Source organism: Tauraco erythrolophus, chromosome 4 (genome assembly GCF_009769465.1).
Source record: "Tauraco erythrolophus isolate bTauEry1 chromosome 4, bTauEry1.pri, whole genome shotgun sequence".
NCBI classification, from domain to species: Eukaryota; Metazoa; Chordata; class Aves; order Musophagiformes; family Musophagidae; genus Tauraco; species Tauraco erythrolophus.
The window spans coordinates 46,361,748-46,380,664 of NC_141468.1; the positions used below are offsets into that span (position 1 = coordinate 46,361,748).

Below are 18,917 nucleotides of genomic sequence, written 5' to 3' on the forward strand. Positions count from 1 at the left end.
AAGCCACATCTCTAGTCTGCTAGCTTTCACCAGTGCAAATGAAAACTTTACACTACTGGTAAAAGACAGCTTCCACAACTATGGTATGTTGAAACATTGCAGAGTAGAAACAAAAGGGATCTTACTGAGAAACTGTAAATAATAATATTTGTAATGAAGATAAAGAATTACGTGGATTGCAGTGGCACAATGGGATTGGCCCATGATACAGATGCCAGTCATATGGAGAAACAACCAGGTCCTAAGAGAAGCTTTTTGTGTAACACACGAAATAAATAGTTAAAACGTACGGCGTGCAAAGAGAATAGTTGTTCAGCACTACTTTGGAATAATTTCCACAAAACACTTAGTTTTGCTGTTTGCGAAGTAACTGTGTCAAAAAATCTTTATACCTTACCTGAGCATCTATGCCATTTATCTTCTCATAAAATATAAAACTAAACTAGGTTTTAACCTGAAAAATAATTAAGCCAATAATTCCTCTTTGAAGACTAGGGTAGAAAAATGCTTTCCTTACTATGGGAGCATTATGGCTTCACTTACAGGAGAGCGAGCCCATCAGTTCAGAATTACTGCATAGTCCATTGTACCAACAGGGTCCTGCTATGTGCTCAGCAGAACATGGGTGGCCTTGTCTGGGGACCTGTGGCCCACACAAACATACGAAAAACATACGAACATACGAAAAGACGCCTGAACCAAGGGTCACAGTTCGGAAGTGTAGCATGTGGAGATCAGAATAACTGAAGAAAGAGACGATATTGAATAGTAATACTACAAAAGCTCTCTTCTATCATGTCCAATGCTCCTTAAAACAGAACTTGTAAAATAAGATAAATTTGGATCACTGACCATCTCCTCTCTAGACAGGTCAGACTTTGAATGCTAAAATAGGATGAGCAAACACTGCAGATCCTTCTTTTTATTAAGTTGGTAATGTCACCTAGAGCTGAATTGTGTTGGATTCAATAATTTGTTCCTGTCAATTTAGTGTCTCCAGAGGCTCCCATTTTTTGTCCTGTAATTAGACATGTCCTTAAAATATATTTCAGTAACTGTAAAAAGTGGGCATAAGTACAAAAAAACTGATGATCTGCAGAAGACTGAATAGTTGCACATGCAGAAGGTTCTGTTTGAATTTTTCCTATAGATACTGAAGGTTTGCAAAAGCAGCAAAAAAGGTGAGCTAACATGGCGATTCTCCTTAGATTTCTAACAGAAACAAACATCATCAGAAATGAAATCACAATGAACCTGACTGATCTTTCCGGGCAATCTTTTGTCACCAAACGACTCCAACTGCTGATGTCAGTATGTAGGAAGCTGTACTCACAGCATTAAGTAAGCAACACAAAAATTAAACTATAATGAATATAGGAATAAATTCACAGGAAGAAGTTGCAAGGCAAGAATGTTACAGAAAAAATCTACTTAATTTTCACCCCGCATGTTCTACCTACACAGAAGTAAGATTTTTTGGCACCCAGATTAATTTTCTAAGTAAATAGGCTCATGTTCCACTACCAGTAATGTTGAGACAGGGTTGATCCTTTCGCAGACCCCACAGCTAACTTGTAGTATCAAAACTGTGGCCCTGCTTTATTTTATAAAAGAAGCAATGCTACAGCTGGAGGGATAATTGCATTCAGTCACATATATAGTCAAAGATGAAACTGTCACAATATATCTTACTGTGGAATTAACACTTATAACAATTAAGTTCCTATTTTAGAGCTACTAACTTCTCTAGCCACAACATACACATAATCAGGCATTTTCCAAATGATCATGATAATGGCTAAAGAATCATTCTGCACATAGTATCAACTTTATATGCAAGTTAAGGATGCCATCAAAAGCACATGATTAAAACTTTATTGCTGAGACAACTGTTTCACGTTTGAGTAAGATACACACTACAAGTTCACATCGCTTTCTACTCCATTCTCATCCGCAATCATTAAATATTTCCTATGATTTCACCCCTGCAGGTAAAAGCCCTTGATTCTTAACCTTGAGACATAAATTCAGAAGGAGGGGTTGCCGCATACCTTCTTCCCTGTTCTGTGAAACTGGTCTGACAGCAAGACAAGCTAGGTAGAATATATATATAAATGCATTCATATTTGTGTGTGTATGTGTAAAAATAAAATAAAAAAAATATATATATATTAAAATAATATTTATATAGGCTATATATACAACCATAGGCTTTATTGTCCTGTTAAGACCAGGAAGGCAGAAATGCCGTCAGAGATGTTCACAGTGTGGTCACTCTTCAGGACAGCATCCAGTTCCTGTTCTCCACAGAGGGAGGTCCAACCACTCTGAAGCACAGCCCTAGCAAGTTTCTTCTCACCTGACGTGGTGCCTCGTTCAACCAATATATTTTTAAAACCATCTAAGACAGACCAATATTCCGAAAATCCTTTAGCTAGTCAGCAAGCCAACTGACACACAAATGTAAGAGGAATGCTTGGAAAATAAGGTTTCCATAGCAAGCGAAATTTAGTATTCTAAATCAACCTGCATCATCCCTTCAGAAGCTAACAGCTACAGCGTGGGAACATCTTCATTCTTCTCAGACTTACAAAGACCGTACCATAGATAGTTTATTTTAAGCTTTAAACATGAAATATATAAATCACACTGAAACTTTCAGTGAATTGTGGCAGTTAGTATAGGTTGCCAACGCTAATTTTACAACTGGGCTGTTCAAAATAATTAAACTGGCAAAACAACAAAAATTAGCTCTGCACTGTAAAAACATACATAAAACTCCCATATAACAAAAAATATTTTTTTAAAAAAGCAGTGACATATAAATAAGAGATTTTCCAAAAGTTCTTTTCCAAATAATGTCAATTTTACAAAGAACTACTATAGTCAATTAGTATAGCACATCAGTAAAGTAAAACGTTTCAAAAACAACCTTAGAGAATTTAGGCTGAGGCACATTCCAGAAAAAACTCTGCAGCAAAGACTGACAGTACTGTCAGAGAAGCGAACAACTATTGTATTTTTTCCAAACTAATTAAAATAGAAAAATGGTATTACACACACACACAAAAATATTTGCAACTATCTAATCTGATGTTCTTTGTGTATTAACTACAAGAACTGTTAATCAAAATTCCATTAACACTACCAAATGACTGAATCAAAGCCTTTGTCAAATCTATAGTCTACTTCTGTGTATCAGCAGAAATATGTATTTCCCTGCATATTATGTCACCCACTTTCTTTTTATCATTTGCTTTGGGCACTAAACGAGTTTAACCATACAAATTAAATCAGAGCAAAGCCTGAAGCAACTACTAGTTTATTGCTAAATTATGTAAATCTGTCTTAGAGATATAAATTCAATGCTACCAAAAAAAGTAACATTTTCATGGAGGAAGAAGCCTTTTCAGAGATAGGCAGCAGTCTAGAAGCAACAGAGATGCAGTCCCCAAGCATGCACCCCACAAAGGCTCCATCTTCTCTCTGAATGTCACCTTCTTTCCATATATAAACAACGCAGGCCACATCGCTCCAGTTCTTGTACTGTGAGTTCTGGGATAGCAGTCCATTTCTATTGGACTCAAGATGGTCAGTCAAGAACAACTGAATATTCTTTCCTCTGTTGAATGGAAAAGCCAGAAACTTTCAAAGACCTTTCACTGGAAAATCCACTTGAAATTGGAACATGGAAAAGAGCAGTGTAAGGAGCGGGGAAAAAAAGCAGGGAAAAATTAATCAAATATGCTTTTTCAAAGGCCAGATTATCTTGTAAAGACACCACTGCCAGAACTAGCAATTTTCTAGGAGCAAGGTGCATAAATTTAGGGTATGTGTCAAAACTTGATACCTATCCACTAACTGTTAAAGGAATGCTCACCTATATAGCGCTCTCAGAAGAGTACACAAAACTGAGAGGAAATTAAAGGTTCATGATAGGTCCTCAGGCCCAAAACAAGTGCAATCTAAGACTCCTTACTCCAAGGAGTAGTTTCAGACATTTGGCATTGTAGGAGGGCATTTAAAAGGCCAGAACTAGACACAAAGGGTGATTTAAGGGATGCAGTATAGTTCTTCATTCCAGGTTTAGTTATTCTAGGCTTTCTTGTAGTCAATAGAAAGAAACAGTTACCTTAGGGCTGTAACTTAACTCATCCTAAACCAGACAACTGAGTCACCCTAAAAGTGCCTATTTCTCTCCTCTAAGGCATGAATCTCTTTAGACACAGTCTAAAGTTGGGATATAGAAGTCTATATCCCAGATGCACTGAATATCATTCACAGAATTTGAATACCACCTAAATTCTGTTAAGTGAATGCAGGAATCCAGTCAAATCTGGGTTCAATATGTCGGACTTCTTCCTTTACAAGAGGTTAGGCTGAGTAAGAGCACCTAGAAGACAGCTTGAGCACTATACCTCACGTTGACAATCTCTTTAGAAAATAAACTGACTTTAAAATTCTTAATTTAGTATAAGTTTTCAAAAATACATTTAGTGTCCAATAAAAAACAAATCTTTCCATACTAAAAATTACCTTGTTTATTTACTTCATTCTGAAGCAGCTCTTCCATTGCCTCTTCTTCAGCAATATCTAATGGAGTGTCTCCTTCACTATTTACAGCTCCTACATGTGCTCCTTGACTAATTAAATACCTGCCAAGGGAAAAAGAAAAACAAACTGTAAGCAAGATAGTAAAGCTGTTGCAAAAAAAGTAGCAGCCACTCGGATATCATATGCAATGGGTATATCCATGCACGCATACAATTAATAGAAACAACTATGTTAGGTATACGTAAAAAAAACTCATGACTGTCTACAATTCCTTAATACCTGTATGTATATGTGTATATTACCAGATGTCCTATACATCCAGCAATAAAAATAGCCCTCTGTTTGCTCTTCAGTTTGGTATAAAGACTCCTGACATGTTTAAATACATACTTGCAAGAACTGAAAGAAGAAAATGGTTAGATGATGAACAAAAGTGAACACAGGGTGAAAAGGAGTTGAACCACCAATTCCCATGAGCTCCTCATATCAAGACACTCTTCCTAGAATTTCCAAATTCGGTGGCACATTACGTTTCTATACTCTGCCAGAACAATGACTCCTGGTCTAGGAGGCAGCTTTGTAAAGTTACTAAAACCGGAATCACCTCTGCTCCTAACTATTCATAAGGTCAGCTTTTGGTGGAGAGAGAGGTGAGATGGAGAAAGGAAGCAGTACTTTACACTCTTTTCCAATCCCACTAAGTGTTTTCTTACTTAAAGTACTACTGTCTCAGAAGTCAACAATCCAGACTCAGTGGAATTTATTTCTGAATTCCCAATTAAGTCAAATGGATCAATTCCAACAATAAGTCACAAAAGGATTAAGTTATTTCATTGTAATAAACCATAAGCCTATGTTATTGAGAACCTACAGCTTAATATATAGTCTAAGTAGGCAACAAATGGTAATTAAAATATCAATATAGATCAGTCTTACACCTTCTGACCATAACATTTCCACTTCTCTAACAAAATCAGCAGTTTGATCCACAATAGGACTCAACACAAGCAAAAAAATGCAAACATACCTCCTGCCTTCCAGAGTTTAATTTACACTTTCCATATATTTGAGAAAAAAACAAATAATCAGGAAACACTCAAATCTGAAGAATTAGTTATCCATTCAGTAACAGGTTTATGAAATCAAACGTTCTTTCTTAACATCACTATTGTAGAATGTCAAATTATGCAAAAGCCAATTACAAAATTAATCCGACATCAATATAAACGCTTTAAAGTATTTCTGCTCAACTACTGCCAATTAACAAAAACAGATTCAAGATCTAGGATCATATTTTCCTTGTCTTTATCCAATAACTCAGTATGTATGATTTAAGTAGCATTTCTTATTAAGCCTCTGTAATTATGTCAAGAAGAGGTAAGAATCAACACATCACAAAATGGAAATTAAATTCTGAGAAGCGTAACCATATGCCTTGAGATATGCATTACCAGTTGCCACCCCTAACTTTGATACTGGTATGCAGTGCTGGTTTTAGTCTGTTCCTCTGTTCCAGTGCTGCTGCGACTCCTCTCTCTCTCCAGTTTAAAGTTTTCACTTCTACAGGAATTAAAAATTAATACAAAGTAACATTTCCCAACAATACCAGTTGTACTGTTTTAACACTGACACAGCCTTCCAGGTTACAGATCAGAGAACTGCTATGCAGAGTGTCTGCTGAACAGGCAAAAACAGCAGTGGGGAAAATAACTTTCTTACAAACTCAAAACATTGGTTCAAAACCAGTCAACCACTAACAAAAATATATTAATAAAAAAAATCTCAAATCAACATTCATGTTCTTTCAACTTGTTTTTTCTAAGATAGACATGAAAAAGTGATATTTAAAAAAAAAACCTGATTTTTATCTGATTCCACATAATACCTACGGGGAAAAATCAAGCTACTTTCGTAAGGAAAACCTGCATCTCATTGACATGGTTGTATTTGGTCAACCGGGTCAATAACTCATAGACATGATGAAAGGAGCAATGCATAAGAAAGCGTAAGGAATGAACAAAAGGCTACCGGTAGCATTTCAGAAAGCTATTATTTAGGTATATGAACAACTTAATGACCATATGATCCTTTGAAGCAGACTCCAAAAATGAAGGTGCTTACAGACCAAAATCAGATCAGCAGAGCTAGAGGGCATAGTAGGGCTGGAGAAGTAGAGTTATTTGAGTTTGCCTTTGCACATGCTTACAGGGCTTTGGTCTTCCTGGTTCAGCAAAGGAAGGATGGGTGAATCTGCCGCGAATTCAAAGGATTCAAAGGGACGGGAGAAACAGGAGAAAGATGAAAAGCAGCACTCTCCTTGCCACAGAACTGAGAACAGTCCTTTCCCAACCTTCCTCAGCCACTCCAACTAGGTGTCCCCTCTGCTATCCCCACCAAAAAATTAATAGTGATTCCTCAAGAAAATTAATAGTGAAAGAGCAGTACTCAGTATAAACAGAATTATTCAAAATCCATCTATTTTAAAAGCATCTTTTAAGCCTGGTAATGAAATCCATGTTTGTTCTGTTCTCCACATCATTCAAATGATCCTGTCCTGAAAAAGTTTGTACATTTGTTTATCTTCACTTACAGTAAAAACAGTTTCAGCAAAGCAATGACAGGGTTCAGATGGTACATGAAGTCACCCTGGTGCCTACAGGATCACAGTTTTTATTAGGAAACCTAGTGCTACCAAGCGAAAGGAGAGCAATCATTTCAGACCTGTGGGTAACTTGACTCTGCATCATGTACTGAAAGGGAACAGATTTGGCAACAAGACCAAGAGAACGATGCTTTCAGTTTGTAAGGCATAGCTGAGCAGAAGCCAGTATCAGAATCCTAAAAATCAGAAGGTTTGTTTGTTTGCTTTTTAAAAAATTACTTTCCAAATAAACTGTACTTCAACCTAAAAGCTAAATAAAACTTGGAATATGACTTCGAATATGGACGTATTTGACATTTCAGTTATTCTGGTACCACTTACTAAAATCTTCACATGCAACAGCGTATTATTGCGTGAAGGTATGTATGCGTATTTTAAGTGTCATCCATGTTTTAAAAAAAATCAAATAATTGCTTATATTTTATCTTTATTAAGTAGGTGTTATGTTCATCTCGAATTTTCGTCTTTCTAAAGCCAGTAAACATAACATCACTTTCATTTCCTCAGCTGATATTTAATTGATACAGGCATACGTATGCAGTGAAAAAGAAACTGGAGCTATGTAATAAGTCCGGAGCCATGCCCTGTGATACCATGTCCAGAAAAAGATGATTTTGTAAACTTGGATGCAGTGGCAAAGTAAAAACATATAGGACTTCCATCGTCACCTATTTACAAAACCTTCTGGTATGGCACTTAAATTTGTGTCTTTTGTAATTTACTTGTTGCAAAATGGCCAACTTCATAACTTCAGACAGCTACAGAAGAATAATTCAGAAAATCTGATGATAATTTATGTAACACTCTAGTAGGTGTTCACCTGAAATGTAAGCAAATGAGAAGGAAACAGTAGCTTGATCCATACCATACTTATTTTTGGAGCTAAAGCTTTCGAATGTTGATATTGAAGCTAAAGGTACACCTTTTAAACACTCTTGTGGTCTAACTATAGAGAATTGCAAGTAGCCCAGGGATGCTAGGAAAGACAAGAGCAGGAAAATAAAACAAAATCATTCCTGATACTTTTGCCCTGATGTTTCCCTGACAAGCATTACACAGTCTGGGTAAGACTGGAAGAACAAGTTTGCTTTGTGATACCATTGTTTTATGAAGGCAAAAACACTTCTATCTGAAATTTGTCTTTTAAGAATCACTGCTGCATACACCTCAATTGCTATTATAGGCTGAAATTAACAACCTTGAAAGAAACATGAAACATTTATTTTCTATAATTATTATGAAATCCAGATTTCAGCTCTTCACTGGCAAGAGCTCCAGCGGCATGGCCCAAGTCACAGAAAGCAAAGGCAGGGACTGGGAGAATGAAGAACCGTCCACTGTAGGACAAGAACAGGTTCGAGACCATCTAAAGAACCTGAAGGTGGACAAGTCCATGGGACCTGATGAGGCGCATCCGCGGGTCCTGAGGGAACTGGCAGATGAAGTTGCTAAACCATTATCCACCATATTTGAAAAGTCATGGCAGTCTGGTGAAGTTCCCAATGACTGGAAAAAGGGAAACATAGCCCATAGGGGAAAAAAGAAGACCCAGGGAACTACAGGCCAGTCAGTCTCACCTCTGCGCCCGGCCAGCTCATGGAGCAGATCCTCCTGGCGACTATGCTAAGGCACATAGAAAATAAGGAGGTGATTGGTGACAGCCAACATGGCTTCAGTAAGGGCAAATCCTGACTGACTAATTTGGTGGCCTTCTATGATAAGGTTACAGCACTGATGGATAGGGGAAAAGCAACTGACATTGTCTACCTGGACTGGTCCAAAGCATTTGATACTGTCCCACACAACATCCTTATCTCTAAACTGGAAAGACGTGGTTTTGATGGATGGACCACTCGGTGGATAAGGAATTGGCTGGATGGTCGCTCTCAAAGAGTTGTGGTCAACGGTTCAATGTCCACATGGAGGCCAGTGACGAGTGGTGTTCCTCAGGGGTCGGTACTGGGACCAGTGCTATTTAATATCTTTGTTGGTGACATGGACAGTGGAATCGAGTGCACCCTCAGCAAGTTTGTAGATGACACCAAGTTGAGTGGTGTTGTGGACACGCTGGAGGGAAGGGATGCCATCCAGAGGGACCTTGACAGGCTGGAGAGGTGGGCCTGTGAGAACCTAATGAAATTCAACAAGGCCAAGTGCAAGGTCCTGCACGTGGGTCGGGGTAATCCCAAGCACAAGTACAGGCTGGGCGGAGAATGGATTGAGAGCAGCCCTGAGGAAAAGGACTTGGGAGTGCTGGTGGATGAGAAGCTCAACATGAGCCGGCAATGTGCGCTGGCAGCCCAGAAAGCCAACCATATCCTGGGCTGTACCAAAAGGACCGTGGCCAGCAGGTCGAGGGAAGTGATTCTGCCCCTCTACTCTGCTCTCCTGAGACCCCACCTGGAACACTGCATTCAGCTCTGAGGCCCCCAACACAGGAAGGACATGGAGCTGTTGGAGCGAGTCCAGAGGAGGGCCACAAAGATGATCCGAGGGCTGGAGCACCTCTGCTATGAAGACAGGCTGAGAGAGTTGGGGCTGTTCAGCCTGGAGAAGAGAAGGCTCCAGGGTGATCTTATAGCAGCTTTCCAGTACCTAAAGGGGGCCTACAGGAAAGCTGGAGAGGGACTTTTTACAAGGGCGTGTAGTGATAGGACAAGGGGCAATGGATTTAAACTGAAAGAGGGCAGATTTAGGTTAGATATAAGAAAGAAATTCTTTATATTGAGGGTGGTGAGGTACTGGAACATGTTGTCCAGAGAAGTTGTGGATGCCCCATCCCTGGAAGTGTTCAAGGCCAGGTTGGATGAGGCTTTGGGCAACCTGGTGTAGTGGAGGGTTTCCCTTCCCATGGCAGGGGGTTTGGAACTAGATGATCTTTGAGGTCCCTTCCAACCCTAACCATTCTATGATTCTATGATTATCTCTCATCATTTTATGAAAAATACATTTCAATACCTTCACAAAGTTTTGGAACCTCAATACCTGAGACAATAAGTATCAACCCTCTGAGATTACTGTTCAAAAGCCAAACAGTCCACACCAAAACCAAGCTCAGCAACTGGTAATTAAGAATTTTAACTAACAACTTGCCCTACAGTCTGAGTTAAAAAAACAGACCAAACAAACCAACAGACAAAAACCCCTTTACAGCTTACCTTTTATATATGTGTGTGTGTAAGCCTATTAACAAAATGCATATAGAGATACAAAGTAATTGAAGAGGAAGACACCTCTCTCTGAAGACAGTTATATCCAAACTTCAGTCTTATTTATGAATTTAGAACTTAAGAATTTGGAAGATACTCAAACTTGGGCTTTACTGAAGTTTGTCAGCTGCAGACAACAAGGTACGCTGCAGAAAACATTGTAGTATTATTTATCTCAGCAACAGAAGGAGGGGAATATGTTTACATTCGAACCTTGCCCCAGTTCACAATATCTGGAAACAAGTTTGCGAAGTCATTAGGGATATAATTAACTTTAAGTACTCACTGAACCTGAAGGTCACCAGAAGGGTGGCAAGCACAAGGCAGGGCAGAGAAGTGGCCACTGAATTGATACCGTTCATTAAAAATTGCTTACTGAGCTCATTGGAGACTCTCTAGTGAAAACAAGAGGTCCCTTCAGACTAGTCAGAAGACCAGACAGCAGTTTCCAACTCCTACAATGTGAGGAGAGGGACCCTTCTGAAAAATCTCCTGCTGAAGAGAGGTTCAACAAGAGAGGTTCATACATTTAAAATAAACATGTTCAGTGTGGCCTGCCAGGGAAATACTGGCTTAATTGCTAGCAGGGGCACCAACCAACAGCACAGCCAGTCTCCCAACAGTTTTTAACTAATTAGCAATTTCAGCTAAACCCAGCCGAGTGTTTTTTTTTTTAAATCCATAGATGGTGAAGTTCAAATTAATTCCATGAGTGTCTTAACTGAATGATAACAGGGAGCCAAAGACAGAAAAAGTGTCTCTGTGTTCATGCAGCTGTGCAAGTCATCATTCAAAGAAGCAAACAAAGAAAAAAATAAATCTGCTCCACAGTCCACAGGATGTAAAGACAAATTTAAAACTTACACATCTTTGGAATCCGTTATTTTAATTGTCTTCTTTTAAAATGCCTTTCAGAATTATTTCACCAATTCTTTTAAAGTATTGATACACTTTTAAATGTACATCTTTGTGAATCATGCAAATTACTAATAAAAATACACCCATTACAAAACTGGCCAATCAGACCTTCAAGAGACATTTAACAACTAAAAAATATAGAATTTTAAGATTGCTGTTTCCTTCTTTTTTTTTTTTAAGTAGAAGTATACAAACTGTAACATCTGACCCTTTTCAGACCTTCTACTGGTTTGAGTGTTTGGGAACACTTCTTTAAATATTCTCACTGCAGAAGAGTTTCATTTCGAATCTAAATTCTTAACAGCGGTGTTATTAACTCAGACAGAAGTACAAATGCTACCTCAAGCTCCTTCACCCTTCTCCAAGGTGGTTTTGGTTTGGGTCTGGGGTTTTTTTTGTGGCTTTTTTTTTAAAAAAAATTTGCTGCAAAACCAATACTTAAAGGACAGACAAGCAAAGCTATACCTACCTGCATATACAATATATGGAGACAAAATTACAGCCTCTTTGCAATTCTTGAAATTTTAAGATGCGTTTCTCAACGTATTAAAGAAAGGCCTAGCCTTTTTCTCTTTATCTTTTTAAAAAATCTTAAATAATACAAACTTGAAGCAAATACAAGAGCATTAGAGTAACGTTGTGCTAAATTCTGTTGTGGTACATAGCATACATATGCCCTGTGTCAGTGGGCAAGTGTCAAGGAAAATGTACAGTGGATTGAATACGAACAAACAGCCAGTACCCAGCCACCCCTCAAACACTCTCTCATGCACCCTCACACTGTCACGTTCACTTGTAAACATGTTATTCAAAACCCATGATAAAAAGTCACAATTTCACTTTTTTTTCAAGTATGTATTGTTACCCTTGTAAGCATTTGGTAGAGAGCATTAAAACGTGGGCAACACGGGAAAGGTGGCCGGCAGGTCTCGCAAGGCATGGAGGAGCCCTGCTTGCCTGGGCAGGGGACACCCTGCACAGCACAACAGGGGATCTCCTCGCTCTCTTTAGCAACAACCTACAGAGCATTTCCCTTGTCCTCCTTTCTCCACAATTGAAAGACTCCTGCAGTTGTCTCTTCTCCCGAATCTATGATTTACAGAAGAAAATGAAGGCGCCATGTTCAATACTGGAACCAAAACTGTGCAGCTTCAATTAGGCCAAGAATACTTTCTCCTGCGTCATTTTAAGACCAATGGAGAATAGATCAAATGACTTGAAAAACAATTAAGTCAAACTCATAGGGATGTCTTTTACTCAGGCACTTTGCAAAACGCCATCCCACGCTGTCAGTCGCTGCAGTGCCTCAACCTTCTGCCTCTAAACACTTAGAAGTGAATAGAGACTGACTTAAGAAGACAGGCTTCTGTGATGACATTTAAATTAAAATCAAATCATGACAAAACTCTGGCACTTTTAACGTTATGTTTCTTTGCAAATTCCAGAAGATTCTCACTCACATCTTGGAAGGAAATGCTGCAGCACTTTCTAAATATGAATGCTCCCCCTATGAGCAGTATCATCAGCCAGCAGCAATACAAAACACCAAGTTAAATAAGGCCAATTAGGGTTATTTGGCAAAACTAGATAGTTATTTTTTCTGAAATATATGAGTGATAATTTTAAGACAGCTGATACCAACAAGACATCTGAGGTGAATTTATGATTTCCTCTTGCAGAATGCAAGAGCTGAGAATTTCAGATAGTCAGAGGTGCTAAAAAAAAAAAAAGTTGATAAATTAATAGCCAAATGATTTGAAGCAAACTGGAAGGGACATTTCAATTTTCAACAGTCTAATCTAGATTTCAGAATTTGTCGTCTTCTAAATTATGGACCAGTTTGAAAAGACTTTTTCATATCCTTCAATATGCAAGAACTCCTTCAGACAGCAGCAAATCCATCTTCTGATTGTCCCTCATGAAACTGTTACAAAAGGCAACTTGGACAGACACACATCTTTGCTTCAAAATTGTCAAATACTCCCAAAGCTATCAAAGTAGCATGCCACAGAGATAGGAAAAAAAATTCCCCCTCTGCCAACAGTGCTTTCTGTCAATTCTAAATACTGTACCTATATGAAAGACATATTTATGTTGATGAAGCCAACACTCCACAGTGTACCAACACAGCACTGAGCTTTGCACATAGCTGGCTGCCTGTAGCCTCCACTGCAACTTGCACGCCAAAGGAAACACAGTAACTAGAATCACATCTGGTTTCCTTCTCGGTATGCAGGAGCATAGAAGAAACAGTGTAGATAACAGTATCTCGTTAGCCTTAGTCCTCCTGTGTTCCAAGAAACCTCTGAAAAAAGCCAGCAATAAGCTCTAGAAATATTTGTACGTAGGCGGCCACCTAAACATTAACAGTTCAAAGATGGAACGGGAAAAATTCCTACATGCAGCATATGAAAAGCAACTAAGCCTTCATATTTGACCGTATCCATATAGAGGAAAGACATATGAAAGGTCGCAGAGCAATGTTTAGGTGAAAGTAAACAGTGACTGAGAACTCAGAGGAAAGCAGGAAACATGAAGAAAGCTATATAGGGAAATATATGCTATAATCTATTGAAAAAGGAAGAAAAGGGAGAAGAGAAGAGAGAAAGACAAAAAAAAAAAAAAAAGAAGAGAAAAAAGAACTGAAGCCTGGTAATGCCAGGATAAATACACAGCAAAAACTTCAGCAGGAAAGAAATAAAGCAAAACAAGAAGTATTGTTAAAGTGTGTATCAAATGTTAATTTCACTATGCACTTTGTGAACAAGTGTTTCTCTCCTTTACTTTGAAGTCTGCACCCTATCGTGCAAAAATGAAGACTGAGTTTGAAAAATCCCTTGTAGCTGCTGAAGAGTACAAACAGTACATCCACTAACTGTAGCTCATGACACACTGTGCTCAGGATGCTTTCCTGTAGCAAGTCTCCAAGCACTTGTGGTGATTTACAGAAGTGTCATCAAGGCAAACACTTGGGATTGAGTTACACTGGTTGAAAAGAAGAGGTAATAACAGCACGGAGGCAGAAAAGGAGGAGGAAGAAGGAAAACCATGCTGCTGCCCACTCTCCTCAGCTAATTCCTCACCAACATGAGGTGATCACACCACTAGCTCACCAACCCTCCTGCCTTGTGCCAAGAGTAGCATTGCTACATCTGGCTACAGCAGCACCACAAATTCGGGTGTTTAACCGCTGCTTTCTATTTCAGAGCACGTTATGAGTATGGACCTAACTTAACAAGCTTGTTTTCCTCCAACAGCCACGTGCTATTAGCATAGATACAATCACAGATATTAGCATAGATACAATCACTACATCACAGAACGTATCTAGTTTGTAATTATACTATGCAATAATTCAGTGACCAAATCTCTCTACGAAGCAACGTTACTATCACAGTGCAGCTTTTAGCATCACCCAGTAGTACTGAACTCCGTCTGATCCCTTGTTAGGTATCAGCAATCTGCAATTCATAGCAGATGCTTTCCTGTCCAGTCCACTTTGAACTTCCTTGAAAACACATTCTTCCAAGAGAAACTCTTACTCTGTATTCAATTTGATAAGCAGAACCTCATCTTTAATCAAGAGGTTGCAATTCCTTTGTTATACTTTTTTCCTGTGTACTTGCTCTTTATAAAAAACCCTACATTTTTGTATCTCTGTATCTGAATTGTATCCAAATAACTCATTCTCATCAATGCACAGAAGTCTTATGTCTCTAGAGATACCATGCTACATTTACATGTATTTCAGAAGAATTCAAGCAGCTTTTATCCTGCCTCAGTCAGGGATAAGACTAGAAAAATACAAACAGATTAGGATCATTTGCACTGAAATGACGTAGTTTAGGATATCCAACAAAAGACACAACTGTAAGAAAGGATAAGTAGGTCATAAGTTGCTTTAGAGTCATTAGAAAGTCTACTGTATGTGGCAAAATAGGGTCAAACTCACAACAGAGAAAAATGCTCAAGTAAAAGGTGAAAGAAAATAAACACTGAAATGCACAAAAGTGACAATCTATACCACACCCCTGTTTTCTCCTAGAAAACAACACTCAAAACCAACTTCACTGTGAATTAAATTTTGAATTATTAGATGAGGCCCTCGCAAGTGACAGTATGCCATACTTATCAAGCACTTGCTCAATTCAAAACATGGTTGCTCATGTATCTAGAGCTGCTCTCCCATGTTCCAGTCATACCTAGAAAATATGAGTCGATCGGTGGCAACAGGCAGTTACAAGCCATCATCCAAGGGAGGACCTGATGCGTCCTGTTTCTCGGGAGTCTACCGGAGCTCCCAAGTTTCCGTATGTATCACTCTTCCATATGTCTCTCTTCCATATGTATCACTTTTAACTTCAGAATTCATAACTAAGATATCTACTCTAAATATTTCTCAGGATATCAATAAAACCAATGCTCTGGGATAAACAAATAAGATCTTTCCTATGGACATCACTTCTCAAAGCAGGATGTTTTTTTTAAACATGAGCTGCACTTTCAAATTCTTCTTCGGTCAAAAATTAGAGTGCTCAGAGTTTTACATTTGGGCACCAGTCCCTTGACTTTTCATTAGATCCAATGAACTGCTAAAGCATACTAAAAGAAAAAAGATACTTTCAACTAAATAATATGTCCCTGAAGAAGATACCTCTGAACTTAAAGGTCTAGTAGATTTACCTTTAGAAGACAGAAATGTAATACATTCACTAACAAATATTTAGGGTCACAAGTGGAGATGCACACAGTAATCCAAGCTGAGGAAGGCAGCTAGAGAGCACACACTGTCTTTGTGCATCCTAGAGTGACTGGCTCTCCTGGACTCCCTCAGTTGAACAAATAGGTATCAAATCAGTTAGGTCCTATAATTTCCTCTAACCCATCAACCATAACTTACTATGTACTTCTGCCAGCTGTTTTTTATCCAAACATCGGATTACAACTACACAGGAGACACATAATGACACGGTTTTAAAAAGCAAATTTCACCATCAACCTAAACAATTTGATTAGTGTTTCTTTATTCTTAGGACGTACACACATGCAGCAAAAACATGCTGAAAATAGTACACTGTCACAGTACATTTTCACAAAAGAAAATGCCAGCTGATACCAGCTCACTGATCTCCAAGTTTCTCCATTATTCTCTCTAATGGAATTTAACTTTATCTTTGTAGATATCTAATACAAGTTTGGAGGAGGAAGAACTTTTGTGTTGCTGATAAAGAACGAGCATCGCACTTCGATCAGGTGCGGGGGGAGGGGGTGTGCAGGGGAAGAGACTACCATACTAGCATATTTTCTCTCCCATTAATGTTTTTTCCCAATGTGTTCTTCCAGAAAGAAACAAGGCAGCAAACAGAAATGAATTAACTGAAACAATCTTCCAAAGCCTGCAGTGACCTTTTGACAGGTCTCAAAACAAACACCGCATCTTTACCAGTGTCGACTTGTAAGAAGTCAGTCATTCTTCTAGAAGAGCTGATCTTCTTTGGCTGGGAATAAATCTTCTTTCCCTGCTTTTACTTTGTCATGTGGCTTGTTTTATAACACATCCTTCAGAAGTCCTCTTCTCATTTCCTGAGTGGGCTGTATCAAGTTTCATCTTTGGTCCTTTTTCCTTTTAATTCTACTGCTCCAGTTAACATTTCCTTGTGTCATTTAAAGTAACATCTTGAATCCTAACAAAAACATTCATTCACCTTGTAGCATCTCTATCAGGCCAAACCCCATACCAGTTTGCATGTGGTTTAGACAGATCACTAACTTCACTTCGTCATTCACAAATCCAAACTTCTGATTATCATCCAAAGATCCCTTTCTGAATGTATCACGTATAACATCACTTCATAGTCTGTTAATTAAAATCATAACTGGGAACAAAGCTAAAGGAGACGGGAGCCATCCTTGATATTTTTGTCAGTCTGCTTCACCTAAAGAATGTCTTGCTCTTCTAGGATTATATTGGATTATGGTAAGAGAGTTTAGATTAAAAACACTCCAGCAAGTATTAGCTCCAGATGATCAAGCGTGGCCAGCAGGTCGAGGGAGGTGATTCTCCCCCTCTACTCTGCTCTCATGAGACTCCACCTGGAATACTGTGTTCAGCTCTGGAGTCCCCAACACAGGAAGGACATGGAGCTGTTGGAGCGGGTCCAGAGGAGGGCCACAAAGATGATCCGAGGGCTGGAGCACCTCTGCTATGAAGACAGGCTGAGAGAGTTGGGACTGTTCAGCCTGGAGAAGAGAAGGCTCCAGGGTGATCTCATAGCAGCCTTCCAGTACTTAAAGGGGGCCTACAGGAAAGCTGGAGAGGGACTTTTTACAAGGGCATGTAGTGATAGGACAAGGGGCAATGGATTTAAACTGAAAGAGGGCAGATTTAGATTACATATAAGGAAGAAATTTTTCACTCAGAGGGTGGTGAGGCACTGGAACAGGGTGCCCAGAGAAGCTGTAGATGCCCCATCCCTGGAAGTGTTCAAGGCCAGGTTGGATGAGGCTTTGGGCAACCTGGTGTAGTGGAGGGTTTCCCTGCCCATGGCAGGGGGTTTGGAACTAGATGATTTTTGAGGTCCCTTCCAACTCTAACCATTCGATGATTCTATGATTCTAAGTTATTAAAACTTACAGAGAAATGGATTAGAAACAACTGCTTTGAAGCATATTTTGTGGCACCACCACCCTTAGATATCATGGAAGAACATTCAACAGTACCAGCTGGTTTGGGCTCTTGAGGTGGGAGATGAAGAAGAGGACTCTACCTCAGCACAGGCAGCTCTCCACAGCCAGGCTTCTGATCTGAGGTACAAGCGATGTCTGAAAAGCAGCCCAGACTTTTTTTTTTTTTTTAACACCCACGTATCTATGCCAACTGCTGCTGGCAAGCCAGATCAGCTCACTGATCCAAAAGAGAATAAATCCTCCAAACCCCCTGAAGGCTAGTCTTAAACTAATAGTTCCCACATTGTTGTGTGATCATTAGATAAGCAAGAGAAGGGGTAAGAGCCTGCGCAGGAGGGAAAACCAAGGAGAGAAGGGAATGAGTGCCTATTTCTGCAGCAGTCTCAAGTTTGATCACATTAAGCTTATCGTGAAACTGCACTGAATTCCCTTTACTAGACGTTGCCAGATTAGCGCTGGTCCCATCCTTGTTCCACGGGCAGAAATGACAACCACCCAGCATCGGAAGCTGCAAGGCAATCAGAGCTGTAAGTAAACCACCTATCACTGAACATCTCCTATTCGACTACAGGTTTGCAGGATTGTCTCTCACTCCTCCGTACACCAGCCAATGACGGCTCATGTAAATCTTAATGGACTGTTACTAAACTAGAGAGATCCCAGGACAATGGCTTGCTGAGGCTTCCGCAAACTAGTTTGGCTGGGTTCACTTTCAGGTGTGTGGAGTCTGGAAAAACAGATGGGCGTCAGCAGCAAGGCAGTGGTTACACACAAGCCTTTAAAAGTCTGCTTAAAATATTAGGGGAAGGAGGGGATACAACATAGGAAACCTTGGGGAGGAAGGAAAGCAAGTGAGCTGGGTTTTAGAGCAGCAGAGTTGGTCAAGC

At 39.3% G+C, this 18,917-nt stretch overlaps 1 protein-coding gene across 5 annotated transcripts in view; it reads right to left on the reverse strand.

Annotated features, from left to right (window-relative positions):
• Positions 1-18,917, reverse strand: part of PPP1R12A (protein phosphatase 1 regulatory subunit 12A) — a 128,538-nt gene that overhangs the window by 57,858 nt on the left and 51,763 nt on the right. For all 5 annotated transcript variants that reach the window (XM_086610898.1, XM_086610897.1, XM_086610896.1 and 2 more), the window contains one exon: positions 4,537-4,655. In XM_086610898.1, the coding sequence (XP_086467024.1) occupies positions 4,537-4,655 (119 nt within the window). The remainder of the gene's footprint in view (positions 1-4,536; positions 4,656-18,917) is intronic.